The following is a 20335-nucleotide window of genomic DNA, read 5'->3' as shown; positions in this document are numbered from 1 at the left end:
GTTAGTTCGGCCAGATAAACAATTAAAATATACTAATTCAAATGGTTGGACCTGTGAGATTTGTACTTTGTACTTTGTAGGTCTGCATTTTAAATGTAAGGAGTAAAAAGTATGTTTTTCTTCTCTGAAATGTAATGGAGTAAAAGTACAAAGTATACAAACCTAATAATACTTGAGTAAAGTACAAATCCCCCAAAACAGTACTTAAGTATTGTAACGAAGTACAATTACTCAAGTACTTTACACCCCCTGCAACCACCCTATACTGAGCCCTGAGCTCCTGCCTCCTCCTCCTTCTCCAGGCGTCTGGCTTCAGCTCTGGGACCAGGCTGGTTGTAGTAACTACCCCTAAGGAGCTTCATTATGAAATCTGGCTTCAGTGTTGACAGCTGGCAGAGGAGCGTGATTTTTTTCCGTAGCCGGCAGGAAAGAGTCTGCAACACAAATGTGGATATGACAACATTCACAACATCACAGCAGATCACATGACATCACAGCTGATCACATCACAAAGTACTCTCATTAAAGACATGGTTAGCACTACAAGGTGCACCCCCAGTAGCACAGTCCTGACTGAATGAAAAGTCCATTTCATGTTTTCTACTATGTTCTCATTCTCTGCTGCAGTGCGCGCTGAGTCAGAAGTTGCTGTGCTACTTAATATACTTTTTGTCAAGGTACATATGTACATGTTATATACCTTTGATTTGGGAGTATTTGGGGTTTCAGGGACTCAACCAGAACGATTCGGGCTTATGGCACATAACGCGTTTTATCTCGCGATCTACGGAAAAAGGCTGGATTATCTTGGAAATCCGTGTAATAAACTACAAACTACAGTGTGTTGAAACAAACTATTTTTTCCATGTTGGACTACAAGTCACACACTTTTTTCAGGTCTGGTCAATGGCATTTAGCATGGTGTTATTCACAGTCAAAGATAATATTTTTTTTTAAATAGAATTGATATTCTCCTTTGGTTCATTACAATTTACTGAATGATGAATAAAAAATGGGGGACCCTGATGTAAACAAGACGAAACTCTTTCTCTGGTCTGCATCCCCTTAACAATTGTATGTATTGAGCTGTACTGTACTGTACCCATTCTGCAATCTGTTAATAAAGTTTTCAATCAATCAATCAAAACTCAAGCCTAGTAACAGACACACTATTTCTGACACTGATCCATATATGTCCCTAGATTCAGATAATAAGAACATGCAAATGGACCATTTAAAAAAAAATTGTAAATGTTTATTCTACGTCCTTATGGAATGAGTGACAAAAAAAGAAAAGAAAAAAGATTATAATTTTTTTAATTTTAATTTTTTTTTATGGATGGAAGAGCCACACATTGACGGGCAAAGAGCCGCATGCGGCTCGCGAGCCGCGGGTTCAAGTTCAAGTTCAAGTTTCTTTATTAGTTGACATGCAAAGATACAGAATACCTTCACATGGAATGCTTTTTCCTGTTATGCTCCTATGAGGATCATAGGACGCTTGGATCATACACATACAGCTCAATACAGTAATATTCCACAATTATTACATTTTAGATAGTAATAATGGTACAGAGCCTTGAGACAAACATATGCATATTCACCACCGCAAACAGACTGGCAGCCGTCATAGGCAGCGCCATTTACGGAAGGAGGGGGGAGCGGGTTGGGGTTGTTACAGGGCTGTAGGGGGGGGGGGGGGGGGGGGGGAAGGTGGGGGGGAGTGCACAAGCCAAGTCCTGGGTGGGGGAGGTCTCCCTCACACGAGGCAGCCAACAGTGCAGCGCCAATGCAGAGGAAGGGGGGGGGTGGGACTAGGGATTGGGGTTGTGGGACGCCGCTCGCCACTCTTATCTCCCAGAGGGCCTTCGACTCCCGAGCTCTCGGTTCGACCTTGGTCCAAGAATTTGTTTTGGCTGACTGACTGGCACAATTTATCCCAGCCACGTCCCTTTAAATTTGATTTGAATAGAGTGGAATATAACTCTATTGATTTGAGTGGAGTGAGTTTTAACAACTCCGTCCAAATGACCACCCCTGATCTATGTTAAGGTGGGAGGGAGAGGCTTCAATAGTACAGATGTTAGGAAGGCGGAGGAAAACTTACTGGTTGTTAAGGGGTTAATGCTGCGGGAGGGACGCCGATGCGGTTTGCCTGGGGGGAGAGAGAGAGGAGGTGAACGTTACAGCATAGTGATCAGAGGAGCATGCATTTTCATCAATATTCACATTTGACACTGAGAAATCATGGGTTAAATCTAAGTCAAGCTTATGGCCTAGTTTGTGGGTGGCGGTGGTAGTAAGCAAAGTGAGTCGAATGAGTCGATCAATTCCATGAAATCAGACACCATCGGCTTGGATGGGCAGCACACATGAATATTAAAGTCACCAAGAATCAGGATTCTGTCATGGATGGACATGGTATTTGACAGAAACTCTGAAAATTGGGAAATAAAGTCCTTGCTGCTAGGGGGCCGATAAACGAGGGCGATTAGGAGAGGTTTGTCCAAGTCAACCATGGTCAACTGTACTTCAGAGCTGGAGATCTACTATAGATGTCCCTAGAATCAGACACTAAGAACATGCAAATGGACCATATTAAAAAAAAGTATGTAAATGTGTATTCTACGTTCTTATGGAATGAATAAGATAATTTTTTTATTATAATAAATAAAAAAATATAAAGTATTTTTTTTTGTATTTAATTTTGACTTAATTTTCATAACGCGATAATTTGCTGTGTAATTAATTAATCTAATTAACGCGATAAACTGACAGCCCTAATTATAATATATTGTCTATATTCATGTCTTGCCCGAAAAGGTCTCAAATGGCCCTAAGAGAAGCCCTTTTTGTCACAAGTCTGTTGGAGAATGAGACCCAAATGTGTCTGAAGTAACATCATTGCCAGTGGTCCAGTTCACACGTATCATTAGTGTTGGCCAGTAGCACGTTACTTAGTAATTGTATTACTTTCCCAGTAACTTTGTAAGACTTTACAATTTCCAAAATAGAAATTATATTATAGTTAAGTTACTAATCCAAACTTTGAATATGTACATTTGGGATTTATTTTCTTTTTTTCTTTTTTTCTTTTGAAAGTCCACACATGTGTGTTTTTGATTTATCTGTAAAAAAAAGACTGAAAATAAACTATTCATCATCAATGTTGCCAGAATGCAATGTGTTTTTGTCCTCCACAGTGAGAGCACGTCAGCTACTAGCCATGAAGCAGCATAGAGGCTGAGGAAGAGAGGTAACGTTACGTCCAATAGCTGTCTGTTGTAAACTATGTGGGGGGAGCAAAACGTTTGCAACCATGAAAAATACGACATCTAATTTGATGAAGCATCTGACACTGCAGCACAACAATGTGAAACCCGCCGTATAAACATTCGACCAGAGCCAGTGATGGATGTAAACAAAACAACAGGAACTGAATGTAAGATCAGGGCAACACCACCCTGTGAGTGGAGAAGGTCTGAAGAAGCTTGTTGCTGAGTATATTGCAGCGGAGATGGTACCTATTTTCACGGTTGACTTGCCTTTATTTCGACACAGAGAAAATACCTACAGAACAGTAAATAACTTTCCCAACACTGCTTATCAATGATACAACCTCAGAGGACCATTGAACTTCCTCAGAGGCCATCAGAGCCTTGAACACTGAACTCTCCACGCACAAGCACACATGAGCACACACACAACACACACACTGTACACGCTCACACACTAGCAGCCACTTTAACATGAGCACACACACACTCATGCTGCACACGCTCACATTATGGACACTTTACAAAAGGAAAGATCACTTTAAGAATAGTATAGGGGTCATTATAAGAAAGCTTGCCATTTTGTGTCCCTCGAACAAAACTCCTCTGTCAATTTGAATAAAAAAATAATGAACAATAAGACATTTCATAATTTAGATTCCTGATGTGTCATGTAACATAAAGACAAATACAATTTATTTAGCTTTTTGTTTTTAAAATAATTTTAAACACTTTTGTGCAAAGCATCTTGCAAAAAAATAAAAAATTGCCTGTCCCTCAGTAAGATTGTTCTACTTCCACTAGCTATTAAGGCCAAAAAAGCCAAACTAGAACATAAAAACTTAAACCTATATCAAAGCACAGGTGTTGTTTACTACGCATGAATGGATTTTTAAAAAATATGTTGCAAATGTGTAAAAAAAATACTTTTTAGTTGTGTCCCCATGTTGATGTCAACCCTGTTACTTTTGATGAAAACACCCCTTCAGAGATAATGGACTGTTCCGAAAGTTACACATAGTCCAGGAACTGACATCATCTTCCTTTTCTAAAGATGGTGGAGAAAAGACAAGTAAGTGTGCTCCTCTTTTCATGCATTTTCTTCGAGTTATGTGATGTCCAACAGAGGGGGACGAGCTTGTTGCGTCAGAACTGTTATGCGCATGTTAAAAAGTTATTTGTTTGAAATTGTGAATGCACACCATGTGGTGTCAAGACCGTTAGCATATGGCTAGTAATGGCTGCTAGTTGCCTTTTCTGTCAGCCCTGTTACCATCAGCCCTGTTACCTTTCAATGGGTAACAGGGTTGAGTCAATGGTAACAGGGCTGACAAAAGTATATGCTTTTGTGTGTACATGAAAATATACTTCCCTTACCAATAGTAAGAGGTTCCAGCCAATGTTAAAGTGACTTTTGTATTTGTATTTTATATGATTTTCTTAGGATGACTCTATCTGCAGCGGAGAAACAGCGCCTATACAGGCAACGTAGAGATGCTGATCCCGACAAGCGACAAAGATATTTAGAGAAAGAGAGGGTGAAATGGAAAAAGGATAAGGAGACAGGGAAAAAGCTGTCTATCAGTCAACTAAGGGACAGAGAAAGGAGAGCCAAGCGGCGCAAATGGAGAGCGCAACAACTGAGATGCAGAAAACCAGCAGTTGCAGCAACCACAGATCAGTGCATGACACCGCCTCTGAGTCCAGACCCAGACCCAGGGCCAAATTCAGGGTCAGATCCCGGGGTAAGATCCAGGGCCCTCAAGGTTAGAGGAACAAGAGAGAGAGAGAGAGAGAGAGAGAGAGAGAGAGAGAGAGAGAGAGTGTATGAGTGAGTGTGAGTGTGAGTGTGTGTATGTGTATGTGTAAGGGGAGCATTGGAGTAAGTCACATTCATTGGTGAGTATTTGATTGTCAGTACAACTATTTGACTAATCTATGCTTTATTGTGCTACAGGCAACGTGCTCATTTGGGTGTTAGGTGTTTCGTGTTTACATTAACGTTACACTAATCATTACATTACATGTTTACATTAGCCAGTAGAAAATTATAAAACACAGTAGCGTCACTGGACCTACGATTTGGATACTTGCAGATGTACTTCTTCTTATTTAAACAGTTATTATTGTTCCACCGGCCATGCTTTGGTCCATATACTTCAACACAGTGCTCCTGACCATGGTTATTAGGCTCGCCTGGTAACCAGTACCTGAGAGGAGAGGAGAGGAGAGGAGAGGAGAGGAGAGGAGAGGAGAGGAGAGGAGAGGAGAGGAGAGGAGAGGAGAGGAGAGGAGAGGAGAGGAGAGGAGAGGAGAGGAGAGGAGAGGAGAGGAGGGGAGGGGAGGGGAGAGGAGAGGAGAGGAGAGGAGAGGAGAGGAGAGGAGAGGAGAGGAGAGGAGAGGAGAGGAGAGGAGAGGAGAGGAGAGGAGAGGAGAGGAGAGGAGAGGTGAGGAGAGGGGAGAGGAGAGGGGAGAGGGGAGAGAGGGGAGGGGAGAGGAGAGGAGAGGAGAGGAGAGGAGAGGAGAGAGAGGAGAGGGGAGAGGAGAGGAGAGGAGAGGAGAGGAGAGGAGAGGAGAGGAGAGGAGAGGAGAGGAGAGGAGAGGAGAGGAGAGGAGAGGGGAGAGAGGAGAGGGGAGAGGGGAGAGAGGAGAGGAGAGGAGAGGAGAGGAGAGGAGAGGAGAGGAGAGGAGAGGAGAGGAGAGGAGAGGAGAGGAGAGGAGAGAGAGGAGAGGAGAGGAGAGGAGAGAGGAGAGGGGAGAGGAGAGAGGAGAGGAGAGGAGAGGAGAGAGGAGAGGGGAGAGGGGAGAGGGGAGAGAGGAGAGAGGAGAGAGGAGAGGGGAGAGGGGAGAGAGGAGAGAGGAGAGAGGAGAGGGGAGAGGAGAGGAGAGGAGAGGAGAGAGGGGAGAGAGGGAGGTGAGGAGAGGAGAAGAGATGAGAGAGGAGAGAGAACAGGAGAGAGAAGTGGAGAGCTTTAAATGCTACAATGCAGCTGAACTACATTTTAGACTATGTACATTGTTAACACTCTTTCCCCTGTGGTGACACCCATCATTCAGTCATCACTACATCCCATGCCATGCCCTGCCCTGCCAATGTCTGAGTCAGTTTTACATACGATAAGGAGTCAGTTTTACATACGATAAGGAGTCAGTTTTACATACGATAAGGATTCCTGAAAGGTTGTCCCGTCCGTCCACTCCCAGACGCCATCAGAGGCTCCATCATTCGCGCCGATCCAGAAGCTATCTGAGCCGATTTCTGTCGCGAGATATGACTGGACACAAGCAGAGGTAGACAGACACATTTACATTTACATTTTACATTTAGTCATTTAGCTGACGCTTTTATCCAAAGCGACTTACAAGTTCTGTACGACAAGACAGCAAGAAGGGTACAACTCTATCAGCTGAGTAACAATGTTCATCAAGTGTTGCGTGTTACAGTGTAGGTTAGTTTATTAGGACAAGTGCATGACAGTAAGGTTAGTCAGGGTTAGATTTTTTTTTTTTTTTTTTTTTTTTCATTTCAGATAATGGTTGAAGAAGTGAGTCTTTAGTCGACGGCGAAAGATTGGACGGGATTCGGCTGTCCTAACTGGGATGGGTAGTTCATTCCACCATTGTGGGGCAAGGACTGAGAATAGGCGGCTTCTCTTTGATGACCCTCCGGGAGCTTGGATAGGAGTAGGTCTGAGGCGGCCAGAAGATGCAGAGCGTAGGGGTCTTGAGGGTGTGTAGTTAGAGACCATTGACCGGAGGTAGGCGGGAGCGGTTCCCTTTGCTGCACGGTATGCTAGGTCGAGGGCCTTGAAGCGGATACGTGCAGCAATGGGGAGCCAGTGCAGGTCCCTAAGAAGTGGGGTGACATGGGCCGACTTCGGTAGGTTTGATATCAGGCGGGCCGCTGCGTTTTGAATGAGTTGAAGAGGCTTGGTGGCAGTGGCCGGGAGGCCAGCTAGCAGTGCGTTGCAGTAGTTGAGGCGGGAGATGACTGTTGATTGGATGAGGAGTTGGGTGGCTTCTTTTGTCAGGAAGGGGCGTATCCTTCTGACGTTGCTCAGGAGGAATCTGCAGGTTCTGGTTGTCGCTGCGATGTGAGCAGAGAAGTTCAACTGGTCGTCGAGGACAACACCGAGGTTCTTGGCGGTCGGGGACGCGGTCACAGCTGCATTCTCGACTGTGATGGAGAGGTCGGTCAGGGGGGAGGATTTGGCCGGCAGGTGGAGCAATTCTGTTTTGCTTAGGTTCAGTTTGAGGTGGTTGGTCGTCATCCAGGCGGAGATGTCGGACAGACAGGCCGAGATCCGCTCAGAGACGTGGATATCTGAGGGAGGGAAGGAGAGGAAGAGTTGAGTATCATCGGCATAACAATGATATGAGAGGCCATGAGACGTGATAATGTTACCCAGTGATTTAGTGTAGAGGGAGAAGAGAAGGCGTCCTAGGACCGAGCCCTGGGGGACACCCGTCCGGAGGGGGCGGGTGGCCGACAGAGTCCCTCTCCATGACACTTGGTAGGAGCGGTCGTTGAGGTATGATGTCAGCCATGTCAGCGCAGATCCAGCCACTCCCATTCCTGCGAGGGCCGCGAGGAGGATCTGATGGTTGACTGTGTCGAAGGCTGCAGATAGATCTAGGAGAATCAGGACAGAGGAGAGGCCTTTCGCTTTTGCTAAGTGAAGTGCCTCTGTGACCGCAATGAGGGCCGTTTCTGTGGAATGGCCAGTCCGGAAGCCAGACTGATTGGGGTCTAGGAGGTCATTCTGTAAGAGATAAGCAGTAAGTTGGTTGGATACAGCACGTTCAAGTGTTTTAGAAAGAAAGGAGAGAAGAGAGACAGGACGATAGTTGGCTATGACGGTGGGGTTCAGGGTTGGTTTTTTTATGAGGGGCGTGACTCTGGCTTGTTTTAGGGAGGTGGGGACCACCCCCGAGTTGAGTGAGGAGTTGATGGTTGCAGTTAGGAATGGGAGGATGTCCGGTGCTATGGTCTGGAGGAGTGGGGAGGGTAGCCGGTCCAGCTGGCATGTAGTCGGACGGTTCGACGTTACCAGTGTCAGGGTCTCGGCTTCTGTAATGGGAGAGAAAGATGACAGAGTGAAGGATGAGGTTCTCGATTCAGCGTTTGGAATGGGTGGGGGTTGGGAGAAGGAGCTGCGGATGTTCTCCACTTTTTCCTCAAAGAAGATCGCAAAGTCTTCGGCAGAAAAAGATGAGGGAGGAGGGGGTGGGGGGGGAGTGAGGAGGGAGGACATGGTAGCATGCAGTTTGCGAAGATTCTTGGCAGAGGCCTCGATCCTATGGTGAAAGAAAGAAGCTTTGGCATTAGTAATGGTTTTGGAGAATGTTAACAAGAGGTTGTGATATGTGTCGATGTCAGCAGTGAGGCGTGATTTTCTATACTTCCTCTCAGCCGCTCTCAGGACCTGTCTTTGTTCTCTCACTGCATCCGTCAGCCATGGACTGGGTGGGGAACGGCGGGCAGGTTTCTCAACGAGGGGACAGAGCTTGTCAAAGGAGGTTGCAAGGGCTGAGAGGAGGGTGGAGGTTGCCATCTCTGTGGGGAGAGCAGAGAAGGTGTCACTCAAAGGTAGAGCGGATATTATGTCAGAGGAGAGGGTGGAGGGGGATAGGGAGGCCAGGTTCCGTCTGAGTGAGACGGTTTGAGTTGGGGTGAAGACCTTTCGGTTAAGCATGAGAGTTAGTGAGAAGGATATGAAGGAATGGTCAGATACATGTAGGGGAGTTACCGTGGTGTTAATGATGCTGGAGTTACGGGAAAATATGAGATCCAAGGAGTTGCCTGCTTTGTGGGTGGGAGGCATGGCAGTGGGAGTCAGGTCAAATTGTTGTAGGAGGGAGACCACTGGGACCGACTGAGATGAGTCAGGCAGGTTGAAGTCGCCCAATAGAAGGAGCGGGGTACCATCTTCCGGTAAGGAGCTTAGAAGCATGTCCAGCTCATCTATGAAGTGATCGAGGGGACCTGGAGGGCGATAGAGTGTAACAATGGTGAGATTGAAAGGATTAGAGACAGATATTGCATGATATTCGAGGGAGGAGAGTGACAGTTCTGGGAGTTGTGTTAGGTTTGAAGCCCATGAAGGAGATGTCATGAGGCCAGTGCCTCCACCCCGTCTGGAGGGTCGAGGTGTGTGAGTGAAGTTATAGTTTGTAGATAATGCTGCAGGTGTTGATGAGTTATTGGGAGTTATCCAGGTCTCAGTTAGAGCCAGGAGCTGCAGATTTAGACTATGGGCGTAGGCAGTAATGAAGTCAGCTTTCTTGACTGCTGATTGACAATTCCATAAGCCTCCCCGTACTGTGACAGGTGTATTAGTGGCTGTAGGAGGGTAGGAGAGATTTGCCGGGTTGCTAGCAAACTGGCGTGGATGGGTAGAGTCAGTTCTGGAGGAGCAGATTGTGGATATAGGTATGAGGCACATTGTGGTGGCAAGAGTGGCAGGGAGAAGGTTGTAGGGAGGAAGCGAGATAGTAGGGAAATAGCAGAGTGGGAGGGAAATATAGGATTATGGTGTGCTTAGCACTGGGTGGATCGGTGGATCCCTCTGCTGAGAACTCCAGGAAAACTCCTCTTTGTCCCTCTTCGTTTCTCGACGCTTCGCTGACGCTAGGCCAGCAAGTCCTTAAATCACTATCACTAATTACTGATGAGTGACACCTGCAGCAAAAGGCCACACCTCCAGTTTCTGTCAGCTGGGTGAAACTAATTACAAACTATTTCCACAACACAATTTAGTCACACACTTCAAAATGATGTACACAGTATTATTCAGTTCAAATATCCTACCCTCTCTGCTGCTGTCATCAGAATGATTCCAACAGAGAAAAAGCTGGTCTTTAAGCAAAAAAAAAAACTGTCACAAGTGCCCACTTAACTTACAAAAGCCACATGCACAAAGGCCACACCTCCAGTTTCTGTCAGCTGGGTGAAACTAATTACAAACTATTTCCACAACACAATTTAGTCACACACTTCAAAATGATGTACACAGTATTATTCAGTTCAAAGATCCTACCCTCTCTGCTGCTGTCATCAGAATGATTCCAACAGAGAAAAAGCTGGTCTTTAAGCAAAAAAAAAAAACTGTCACAAGTGCCCACTTAACTTACAAAAGCCACATGCACAAAGGCCACACCTCCAGTTTCTGTCAGCTGGGTGAAACTAATTACAAACTATTTCCACAACACAATTTAGTCACACACTTCAAAATGATGTACACAGTATTATTCAGTTCAAAGATCCTACCCTCTCTGCTGCTGTCACACAGGAGATGAGAGGGTGAGCCATGACTGGACACAAGGCAGAGTTAGACAGACACAGGAGATGAGAGGGTGAGCCATGACTGGACACAAGGCAGAGGTAGACAGACACAGGAGATGAGAGGGTGAGCCATGACTGGACACAAGGCAGAGGTAGACAGACACAGGAGATGAGAGGGTGAGCCATGACTGGACACAAGGCGGAGGTAGACAGACACAGGAGATGAGAGGGTGAGCCATGACTGGACACAAGGCAGAGGTAGAGACACAGGAGATGAGAGGGTGAGCCATGACTGGACACAAGGCAGAGGTAGAGACACAGGAGATGAGAGGGTGAGCCATGACTGGACACAAGGCAGAGGTAGACAGACACAGGAGATGAGAGGGTGAGCCATGACTGGACACAAGGCAGAGGTAGAGACACAGGAGATGAGAGGGTGAGCCATGACTGGACACAAGGCAGAGGTAGAGACACAGGAGATGAGAGGGTGAGCCATGACTGGACACAAGGCAGAGGTAGAGACACAGGAGATGAGAGGGTGAGCCATGACTGGACACAAGGCAGAGGTAGACAGACACAGGAGATGAGAGGATGAAAGAGTACGGATCTAATCAAGTCAAGTAATTTATTTATATAGCATGTTTAAAAACTCAAGAGCCAACCAAAGTGCATGCACAATCAAAGCACAAGACCAATGTCATAATATAAAATACACGAATAAAAAAATAGAAAAAGGCACAACAGGACAAGACAGTACATTCAGTGTGTGTGTGTGTGTGTGTGTGTGTGTGTGTGTGTGTGTGTGTGTGTGTGTGTGTGTGTGTGTGTGTGTGTGTGTGTGTGTGTGTGTGTGTGTGTTGCCTCACCCTCTCAGGAAGGTCCTGGATGCTCAGCAGGTCGCTCCCCAGTTCCAGACAGAAGGTATGAGCCGCCCCCCAGGACTTTACGACAGTTGAGAACAAGTAACATCTGTCCTCATATGTTCTCCAGCCTTGATTACACTGGCCTGATGACACAATAATATGACACAATATGACACAACACAATATGACACAACTAGGGCTGATCTTCGATTTTTTTTTTGGAATTCAACGCTTCGGGGCCGAGCGCCTGATGGTGTTGGGGGAGTATTAAAAAGACTGGCAGATCAACTTGTGAGTACAGGGCGTGACATTCCTGATGCCACCACACTTTACAGAGCACTACTTACAACTGGCACGACAGTGAAGCTCTTTTATGTGGAAACTGAGAACATTGTGGATGCTTATCGTAACATGCCAGCAAATATCCCATTAGTCCCAGGGACAATGCGAATACACCAAGTGGTCACCAACAGGAAAGGCCACTTGATCACCAGGGATGTCAGCTGTCTGTGTGCCACATTGAAGAACCTGTCCTGTACATGTTTCAACACTAACCACTTCATCTTTCCTCCACTGATAATGGGCCCCCAAATGATCAGGGCAACCCAAGCCTCAAGCACCCAGCCATACCTCAGCCAACCACAAGCACCCCAGCCATACCTCAGCCAACCACAAGCACCCCAGCCATACCTCAGCTAACCACACGCACCCCAGCCATACCTCAGCCAACCACACGCACCCCAGCCATACCTCAGCCAACCACACGCACCCCAGCCATACCTCAGCCAACCACACGCACCCCAGCCATACCTCAGCCAACCACACGCACCCCAGCCATACCTCAGCCAACCACAAGCACCCCAGCCATACCTCAGCCAACCACACGCACCCCAGCCATACCTCAGCCAACCACACGCACCCCAGCCATACCTCAGCCAACCACAAGCACCCCAGCCAAACCTCAGCCAACCACACAAGCACAAGCACAAAAATCAGCAGAACAGCTGACTGAAGAACTTCAAGGACCCCAGGAGATCGATTGGAGTAGTGATGGATAATTGGTCAATGGTGTGTCCTGACATATGACCAGGAGCTGTACCCTGGAATCATTGTGGCAACAGGTGAAGGATATGCCCAAGTGAAGTGCATGCGCCATATTGGCCAGAATAGATATCTCTGGCCATCCCGCTAGGACTGTATCTGGTACATGTTTGATGACATTTTAAGGTTGATTCCTTCTCCTGTCAATGTGACAGCACGACATGTAGAGGTCCGGAAAGACATCTGGTCAAAACTTGTTGGGTAGGCAAACTAATGGTGCATTAGGTGACTTTTTTGAATATCTATCGGACACTTTACGATAGGCACTGCCCAATGGTTCAACATAAACAAAAAAGTAATGACAATAGAAAACCATGGATAACGAGGGGGTTAGAGAATGCATGTAAAAAGAAAAACAAACTATATAGAGATTTTATCAAATGTAGAAAAAAGACTGCTGAAACTAAATACAAAGTGTATAAGAATAAGTTAGTATTAATTATGAGACGGGCTAAGAAAGATTATTACAATAGATTGTTAGGCGAAAATAAAAATAATATAAAGGGCACATGGGACATTCTAAATAAGGTAATGGGAAATAAATCAGCGTCCATAAAAATGCCTAGCCATTTCATTAGTAATAGTAAGACTATAAAAAACATGAATGAGGTGGTTAATGTCATAACAGTCTCATAACACACCGTTTTGATGAATTCCACTTTACTTAGTATTTCTCACCTGCAATCGGTTCAAACCCGGCTCTGATCCTGATAATGTAAATCTGATCTGAAATTTTTTAATATCAATGGAATCTTGATTAATGTCAATATATTATTGAAGGCAATGTCAGATAAATGATTGATATGATAATATCAGTTGTATTCACTGATTCATCCTCTAGAGTCAGTTGAAAGCCTTGGTTCAGAACACCTCAGCCCACATCACACCTCTCCTCTCCTCTCCTCTCCTCTCCTCCTCCTCACACCTGTCCTCTCCTCTCCTCCTCCTCACACCTATCCTCTCCTTTCCTCACATCTCCTCACACCTCACCTCTCCTCTTCTCTCCTCTCCTCTCCTCTCCTCTCCTCTCCTCTCCTCTCCTCTCCTCTCCTCTCCTCTCCTCTCCTCTCCTCTCCTCTCCTCTCCTCTCCTCTCCTCTCCTCTCCTCTCCTCTCCTCTCCTCACATCACACCTCTCCTCTCCTCTTCTCTGACAGTCCAATCTGCTCTCAGTCCAGTTATTTTCCCCCGCAGAGAAGTAGTAAAAACTGCCAAACTGCTTCCATTCTTTAGCCTCTGAATCATGAATCATATGAATCATAACAGTCATAACAGTCTCATAACACACCGTTTTGATGAATTCCACTTTACTTAGTATTTCTCACCTTCAATCTTCTCATTCAGTTGATTTACTTGCTTCTGACACTGGGCACTGATCAGGGCTTCGGTGTCGCTCTGATCTGAAAAAACTTAATATCAATGGAATCTTGATTAATGTCAATATATTATTGAAGGCAATGTCAGATAAATGATTGATATGATAACATCAGTTGTATTCACTGATTCATCCTCTAGAGTCAGTTGAAAGCCTTGGTTCAGAACACCTCAGCCCACATCACACCTGTCCTCTCCTCTCCTCTACTCTCAGAACAACTCTCCTCTCCTCGCACCTCTCCTCTCCTCACAACACACTTGTCCTCTCCTCTCCTCATGCCTCTCTTCTCCTCTCCTCTCCTCTCCTCACATGTCCTCTCCTCTCCTCACACCTCTCCTCTCCTCACACCTCTCCTCTCCTCTCCTCACGCCTCTCCTCTCCTCTCCTCTCCTCACACCTCTCCTCTCCTCTCCTCACACTTCTCCTCTCCTCTCCTCTCCTCACGCCTCTCCTCTCCTCTCCTCTCATCACACCTGTCCTCTCCTCTCATCACGCCTCTCCTCTCCTCTCCTCTCCTCTCCTCTCCTCTCCTCTCCTCTCCTCTCCTCTCCTCTCCTCTCCTCTCCTCTCCTCTCCTCTTCTCTGACAGATAAATGATTGATATGATAATATCAGTTGTATTCACTGATTCATCCTCTAGAGTCAGTTGAAAGCCTTGGTTCAGAACACCTCAGCCCACATCACACCTCTCCTCTCCTCTCCTCTCCTCTCCTCTCCTCCTCCTCACACCTGTCCTCTCCTTTCCTCCTCCTCACTCCTCTCCTCTCCTCTCCTCTCCTCTCCTCTCCTCTCCTCTCCTCTCCTCTCCTCTCCTCTCCTCTCCTCTCCTCTCCTCTCCTCTCCTCTCCTCTCCTCTCCTCTCCTCTCCTCTCCTCTCCTCTCCTCTCCTCACACCTCTCCTCTCCTCTCCTCTCCTCTCCTCTCCTCTCCTCTCCTCTCCTCTCCTCTCCTCACGTCACTCCTCTCCTCTCCTCTCCTCTCCTCTCCTCTCCTCTCCTCTCCTCTCCTCACGTCACACCTCTCCTCTCCTCTCCTCTCCTCTCCTCTCCTCTCCTCTCCTCTCCTCTCCTCTCCTCTCCTCTCCTCACATCACACCTATCCTCTCCTCTCCTCTCCTCTCCTCTCCTCTCCTCTCCTCTCCTCTCCTCTCCTCTCCTCTCCTCACATCACACCTCTCCTCTCCTCTCCTCTCCTCTCCTCTCCTCTCCTCTCCTCTCCTCTCCTCTCCTCTCTTCTCCTCTCCTCTCCTCACATCACACCTCTCCTCTCCTCTTCTCTGACAGTCCAATCTGCTCTCAGTCCAGTTATTTTCCCCCGCAGAGAAGTAGTAAAAACTGCCAAACTGCTTCCATTCTTTAGCCTCTGAATCATGAATCATATGAATCATAACAGTCATAACAGTCTCATAACACACCGTTTTGATGAATTCCACTTTACTTAGTATTTCTCACCTGCAATCTTCTCATTCAGTTGATTTACTTGCTTCTGACACTGGGCACTGATCAGGGCTTCGGTGTCGCTCTGATCTGAAAAAACTTAATATCAATGGAATCTTGATTAATGTCAATATATTATTGAAGGCAATGTCAGATAAATGATTGATATGATAACATCAGTTGTATTCACTGATTCATCCTCTAGAGTCAGTTGAAAGCCTTGGTTCAGAACACCTCAGCCCACATCACACCTGTCCTCTCCTCTCCTCTACTCTCAGCACAACTCTCCTCTCCTCGCACCTCTCCTCTCCTCACAACACACTTGTCCTCTCCTCTCCTCATGCCTCTCTTCTCCTCTCCTCTCCTCTCCTCACATGTCCTCTCCTCTCCTCACACCTCTCCTCTCCTCACACCTCTCCTCTCCTCTCCTCACGCCTCTCCTCTCCTCTCCTCTCCTCACACCTCTCCTCTCCTCTCCTCACACTTCTCCTCTCCTCTCCTCTCCTCACGCCTCTCCTCTCCTCTCCTCTCATCACACCTGTCCTCTCCTCTCATCACGCCTCTCCTCTCCTCTCCTCTCCTCTCCTCTCCTCTCCTCTCCTCTCCTCTCCTCTCCTCTCCTCTCCTCTCCTCACAACACACTTGTCCTCTCCTCTCCTCTCCTCACACCTCTCCTCTCCTCTCCTCACACCTGTCCTCTCCTCTCCTCACATGTCCTCTCCTCTCCTCTCCTCACACCAGAGAGAGCGGGGACGCTCTCTCGTTGTCGGAACACAGTGTGAGAAGAGCATTTATGCAGGTGAACACCAGGAAGGCTGCTGGCCCAGATGGTATAACAGGACGCATACTCAAGTCCTGTGCCAACCAGCTGGCCCCGGTGTTCACCGCCATATTTAATCAATCCCTGGCGGAGTCAGTGGTCCCTGCCTGCTTCAAGATGTCTACCATCATCCCTGTACCGAAGAAACCCTCCCCAACATGTCCAAATGACTACAGACCGGTGGCACTCACCTCTGTGGTCATGAAATGTTTCGAGAGGCTGGTCAAGGACCACATTTGTGCCTCCCTCCCCAGTGATATGGACCCTATGCAATTTGCATACAGGACAAACAGGTCCACTGACGACGCGGTCTTCCAGGTACTGCACAGCACCCTCTCTCACCTTGACCGTCAGAAGGGGGGCTATGTGAGACTGTTGTTCATTGACTACAGCTCAGCGTTCAACACCATAGTCCCCACCAGACTGGTGGACAAGCTGATCGAGCTAGGTCTGAGCTCCGCCCTGAGCGCCTGGGTACTGGACTTTCTGAGCGAAAGACCCCAGGCGGTCAGGGTGGGGGGTCAGACCTCCAACACCATCACCCTGAGCATCGGGTCCCCCCAGGGCTGTGTTCTGAGCCCCCTGCTGTACTCACTCTACACACACGATTGTGTGGCCAAGTTCAGCTCCAACTCCATAGTGAAGTTCGCAGACGACACGGTGGTGGTGGGGCTGATCTCGGACAACGACGAGAAGGCCTACCGGGAGGAGGTTGAGGTACTGGAATGCTGGTGCCAGGACAACAGCCTGCTCCTGAACATTGGTAAAACCAAGGAGCTGATCGTGGATTATAGGAGAGGACAGCAGGAGACGCACACACCACTGATGATTAACGGGGCTACCGTGGACAGGGTGAGCAGCTTTAAGTACCTGGGGGTCCACATCTCAGAGGATCTGACATGGTCAACACACATAGACACAGTAGTAAAGAAGGCGAAACAGCGCCTCTACCACCTGAGACAGTTAAGGAAGTTCAGAGTATCGGGGAAGATACTCCAGTCCTTCTACTCAGGAGCTGTAGAGAGCATCCTGACCGGAAACATCACTGCCTGGTATGGAAACAGCACGGCACAAGACAAGAAGGCCCTACATAGAGTGGTGCGCTCAGCCGAGCGTACCACGGGTATTGCACTACCTCCCCTGCAGGTTCTATACAACAAGAGGTGCAAATCCAGAGCCTGCAGAATAATGAAAGACCCCCACCACCCCAATAACAGCCTGTTCCAGCTGCTGAGGTCAGGCAGATGCCTGCGAACCCCAGCTACTAGGACAGAGAGGCTTAGGCTTAGCTTCTTCCCCCAGGCCATCAGAGTCCTGAACAATGAACACTGAGTGCCACAGAACACTGATCTATCCACACACAAGCACACATGAGCACACACACTAGCAGCCACATTAACACTTTAACATGAGCGGGCACACACTCATGCGCACACACTCACACTTATTGCCAAAAGGAAAGGCCACTTTAAATCTGTATTAGCAACAGTAACAGTGTATTGCACTACCAAAGCTACCTAGCATGTCCTATATGCTCTGTAAATAACTATGTACAGATACCGATTTTGATGTCACACCATGTTACCTGTTACCTGTTACCTGTTATTGCACAATGTTTTTTGTATTGGATTCTATTATATGTTATACCCACCGTATTGCACATCGTTGCGGGCAAGACCACGCGCATTTCATTGTATACTCGTATGCCGTGACAAATAAAACTCTTGACTTGACTTGTCTTAACCACACCTGTCCTCTCCTCTCCTCATGCCTCTCCTCTCCTCTCCTCTCCTCTCCTCTCCTCTCCTCTCCTCTCCTCTCCTCTCCTCTCCTCTCCTCTCCTCTCCTCTCCTCTCCTCTCCTCTCCTCTCCTCTCCTCTCCTCTCCTCTCCTCTCCTCTCCTCTCCTCTCTTCACATCACACCTATCCTCCTCTGAATCATGAATCATATGAATCATAACAGTCATAACAGTCTCATAACACACCGTTTTGATGAATTCCACTTTACTTAGTATTTCTCACCTGCAATCGTTGCATTCAATTGATTTACTTGGTCCTCCAACTGGGCTCTGCTTTGGCTCTGATCTGAACATTTTTTAATATCAATGGAATCTTGATTCATGTCAATATATTATTGAAGGCAATGTCAGATAAATGATTGATATGATAATATCAGTTGTATTCACTGATTCATCCTCTAGAGTCAGTTGAAAACCTTGGTTCAGAACACCTCAGCCCACATCACACCTGTCCTCTCCTCTCCTCTCCTCTCCTCCTCCTCACACCTATCCTCTCCTCTCCTCTCATCGCACCTCTCCTTTCCTCCTCCTCACACCTATTATCTCCCCTCCTCTCCTCTCCTCTCCTCTCCTCTCCTCTCCTCTCCTCTCCTCTCCTCTCCTCTCCTCTCCTCTCCTCTCCTCTCCTCTCCTCTCCTCTCCTCTCTCCTCACATCACACCTCTCCTCTCCTCTCCTCACACCTCTCCTCTCCTCTTCTCTCCTCTCCTCTCCTCTCCTCTCCTCTCCTCTCCTCTCCTCTCCTCTCCTCTCCTCTCCTCTCCTCTCCTCACATCACACCTCACCTCTCCTTTCCTCCTCCTCACACCTATTATCTCCCCTCCTCTCCTCTCCTCTCCTCTCCTCTCCTCTCCTCTCCTCCTCTCCTCTCCTCTCCTCTCCTCTCCTCTCCTCTCCTCTCCTCTCCTCTCCTCTCCTCTCCTCTTCTCTGACAGTCCAATCTGCTCTCAGTCCAGTTCTTTTCCCCCGTAGAGAAGTAGTAAAAACTGCCAAACTGCTTCCATTCTTTAGCCTCTGAATCATGAATCATATGAATCATAACAGTCATAACAGTCTCATAACACACCGTTTTGATGAATTCCACTTTACTTTAGTATTTCTCACCTTCAATCGTCTTATTCAGTTGATTTACTTGGTCCAGCAACTGGGCTTTGATCAGGGCTTCGCTGTCCTTCTCATGCTGTGCCACTGAAAATGTTTAATATCAATGGAATCTTGATTAATGTCAATATATTATTGAAGGTAATGTCAGATAAATGATTGATATGATAATATCAGTTGTATTCACTGATTCATCCTCTAGAGTCAGTTGAAAACCTTGGTTCAGAACACCTCAGCCCACATCACACCTCTCCTCTCATCACACCTCTCCTCTCCTCTCCTCTCATCACACCTCTCCTCTCCTTCTCTCCTCCTCTCCTCTCCTCACAACACACCTCTCCTCTCCTTCTCTCCTCCTCTCCTCTCCTCTCATCACACTTCTCCTCTCCTTCTCTCCTCCTCTCCTCTCCTCACAACACACCTGTCCTCTCCTCTCCTATCATCACACCTGTCCTCTCCTCACATCACACCTCTCCTCTCCTTGCACCTCTCCTCTCCTCTCCTCACAACACACCTGTCCTCTCCTCTCATCACACCTGTCCTCTCCTCTCATCACACCTGTCCTCTCCTCTCATCACACCTCTCCTCTCCTCTCCTCTCCTCTCATCACACCTCTCCTCTCCTCTCCTCTCCTCTCATCACACCTCTCCTCTCATCACACCTGTCCTCTCCTCTCATCACACCTCTCCTCTCCTCTCCTCTCATCACACCTGTCCTCTCCTCACATCACACCTCTCCTCTCCTCTCCTCTCCTCTCATCACACCTGTCCTCTCCTCTGCATCAAAACACCTCTCCTCTCCTCTCCTCTCATCACACCTGTCCTCTCCTCACATCACACCTCTCCTCTCCTCTCCTCTCCTCTCATCACACCTCTCCTCTCCTCTCCTCTCCTCTCATCACACCTGTCCTCTCCTCACACCACACCTGTCCTCTCCTCTCATCACACCTCTCCTCTCCTCTCCTCTCCTATCATCACACCTCTCCTCTCCTCTCCTCTCCTCTCATCACACCTCTCCTCTCATCACACCTGTCCTCTCCTCTCATCACACCTCTCCTCTCCTCTCCTCTCCTCTCATCACACCTGTCCTCTCCTCACATCACACCTCTCCTCTCCTCTCCTCTCCTCTCATCACACCTGCCCTCTCCTCTCATCACACCTCTCCTCTCCTCTCCTCTCCTCTCATCACACCTGTCCTCTCCTCACACCACACCTGTCCTCTCCTCTCATCACACCTCTCCTCTCATCACACCTGTCCTCTCCTCTCCTCTCCTCTCCTCATA

General features: G+C 47.6%; 1 protein-coding gene across 1 annotated transcript in view; it reads right to left on the bottom strand.

Annotated features, from left to right (window-relative positions):
* Positions 1-295: 295 nt before the first annotated feature.
* Positions 296-20335, bottom strand: part of LOC311246622 (uncharacterized protein) — a gene marked incomplete at its 5' end in the record, with an annotated part of 72022 nt that continues 51982 nt past the window's right edge. Inside the window, 7 exons of the mRNA XM_084336770.1 lie at positions 296-434; positions 2108-2155; positions 5355-5485; positions 6438-6550; positions 11427-11566; positions 13203-13250; positions 13849-13923. Coding sequence (XP_084192896.1) covers positions 349-434; positions 2108-2155; positions 5355-5485; positions 6438-6550; positions 11427-11566; positions 13203-13250; positions 13849-13923 — 641 coding nt within the window. The 3' untranslated portion in view covers positions 296-348. The remainder of the gene's footprint in view (positions 435-2107; positions 2156-5354; positions 5486-6437; positions 6551-11426; positions 11567-13202; positions 13251-13848; positions 13924-20335) is intronic.

Source organism: Notolepis coatsorum (assembly GCF_963971535.1).
Source record: "Notolepis coatsorum genome assembly, chromosome: 19".
Lineage (NCBI taxonomy): Eukaryota > Metazoa > Chordata > Actinopteri > Aulopiformes > Paralepididae > Notolepis > Notolepis coatsorum.
Note: the sequence above shows the minus strand (reverse complement) of the source record. Positions and strands in the feature narration are given on the sequence as shown.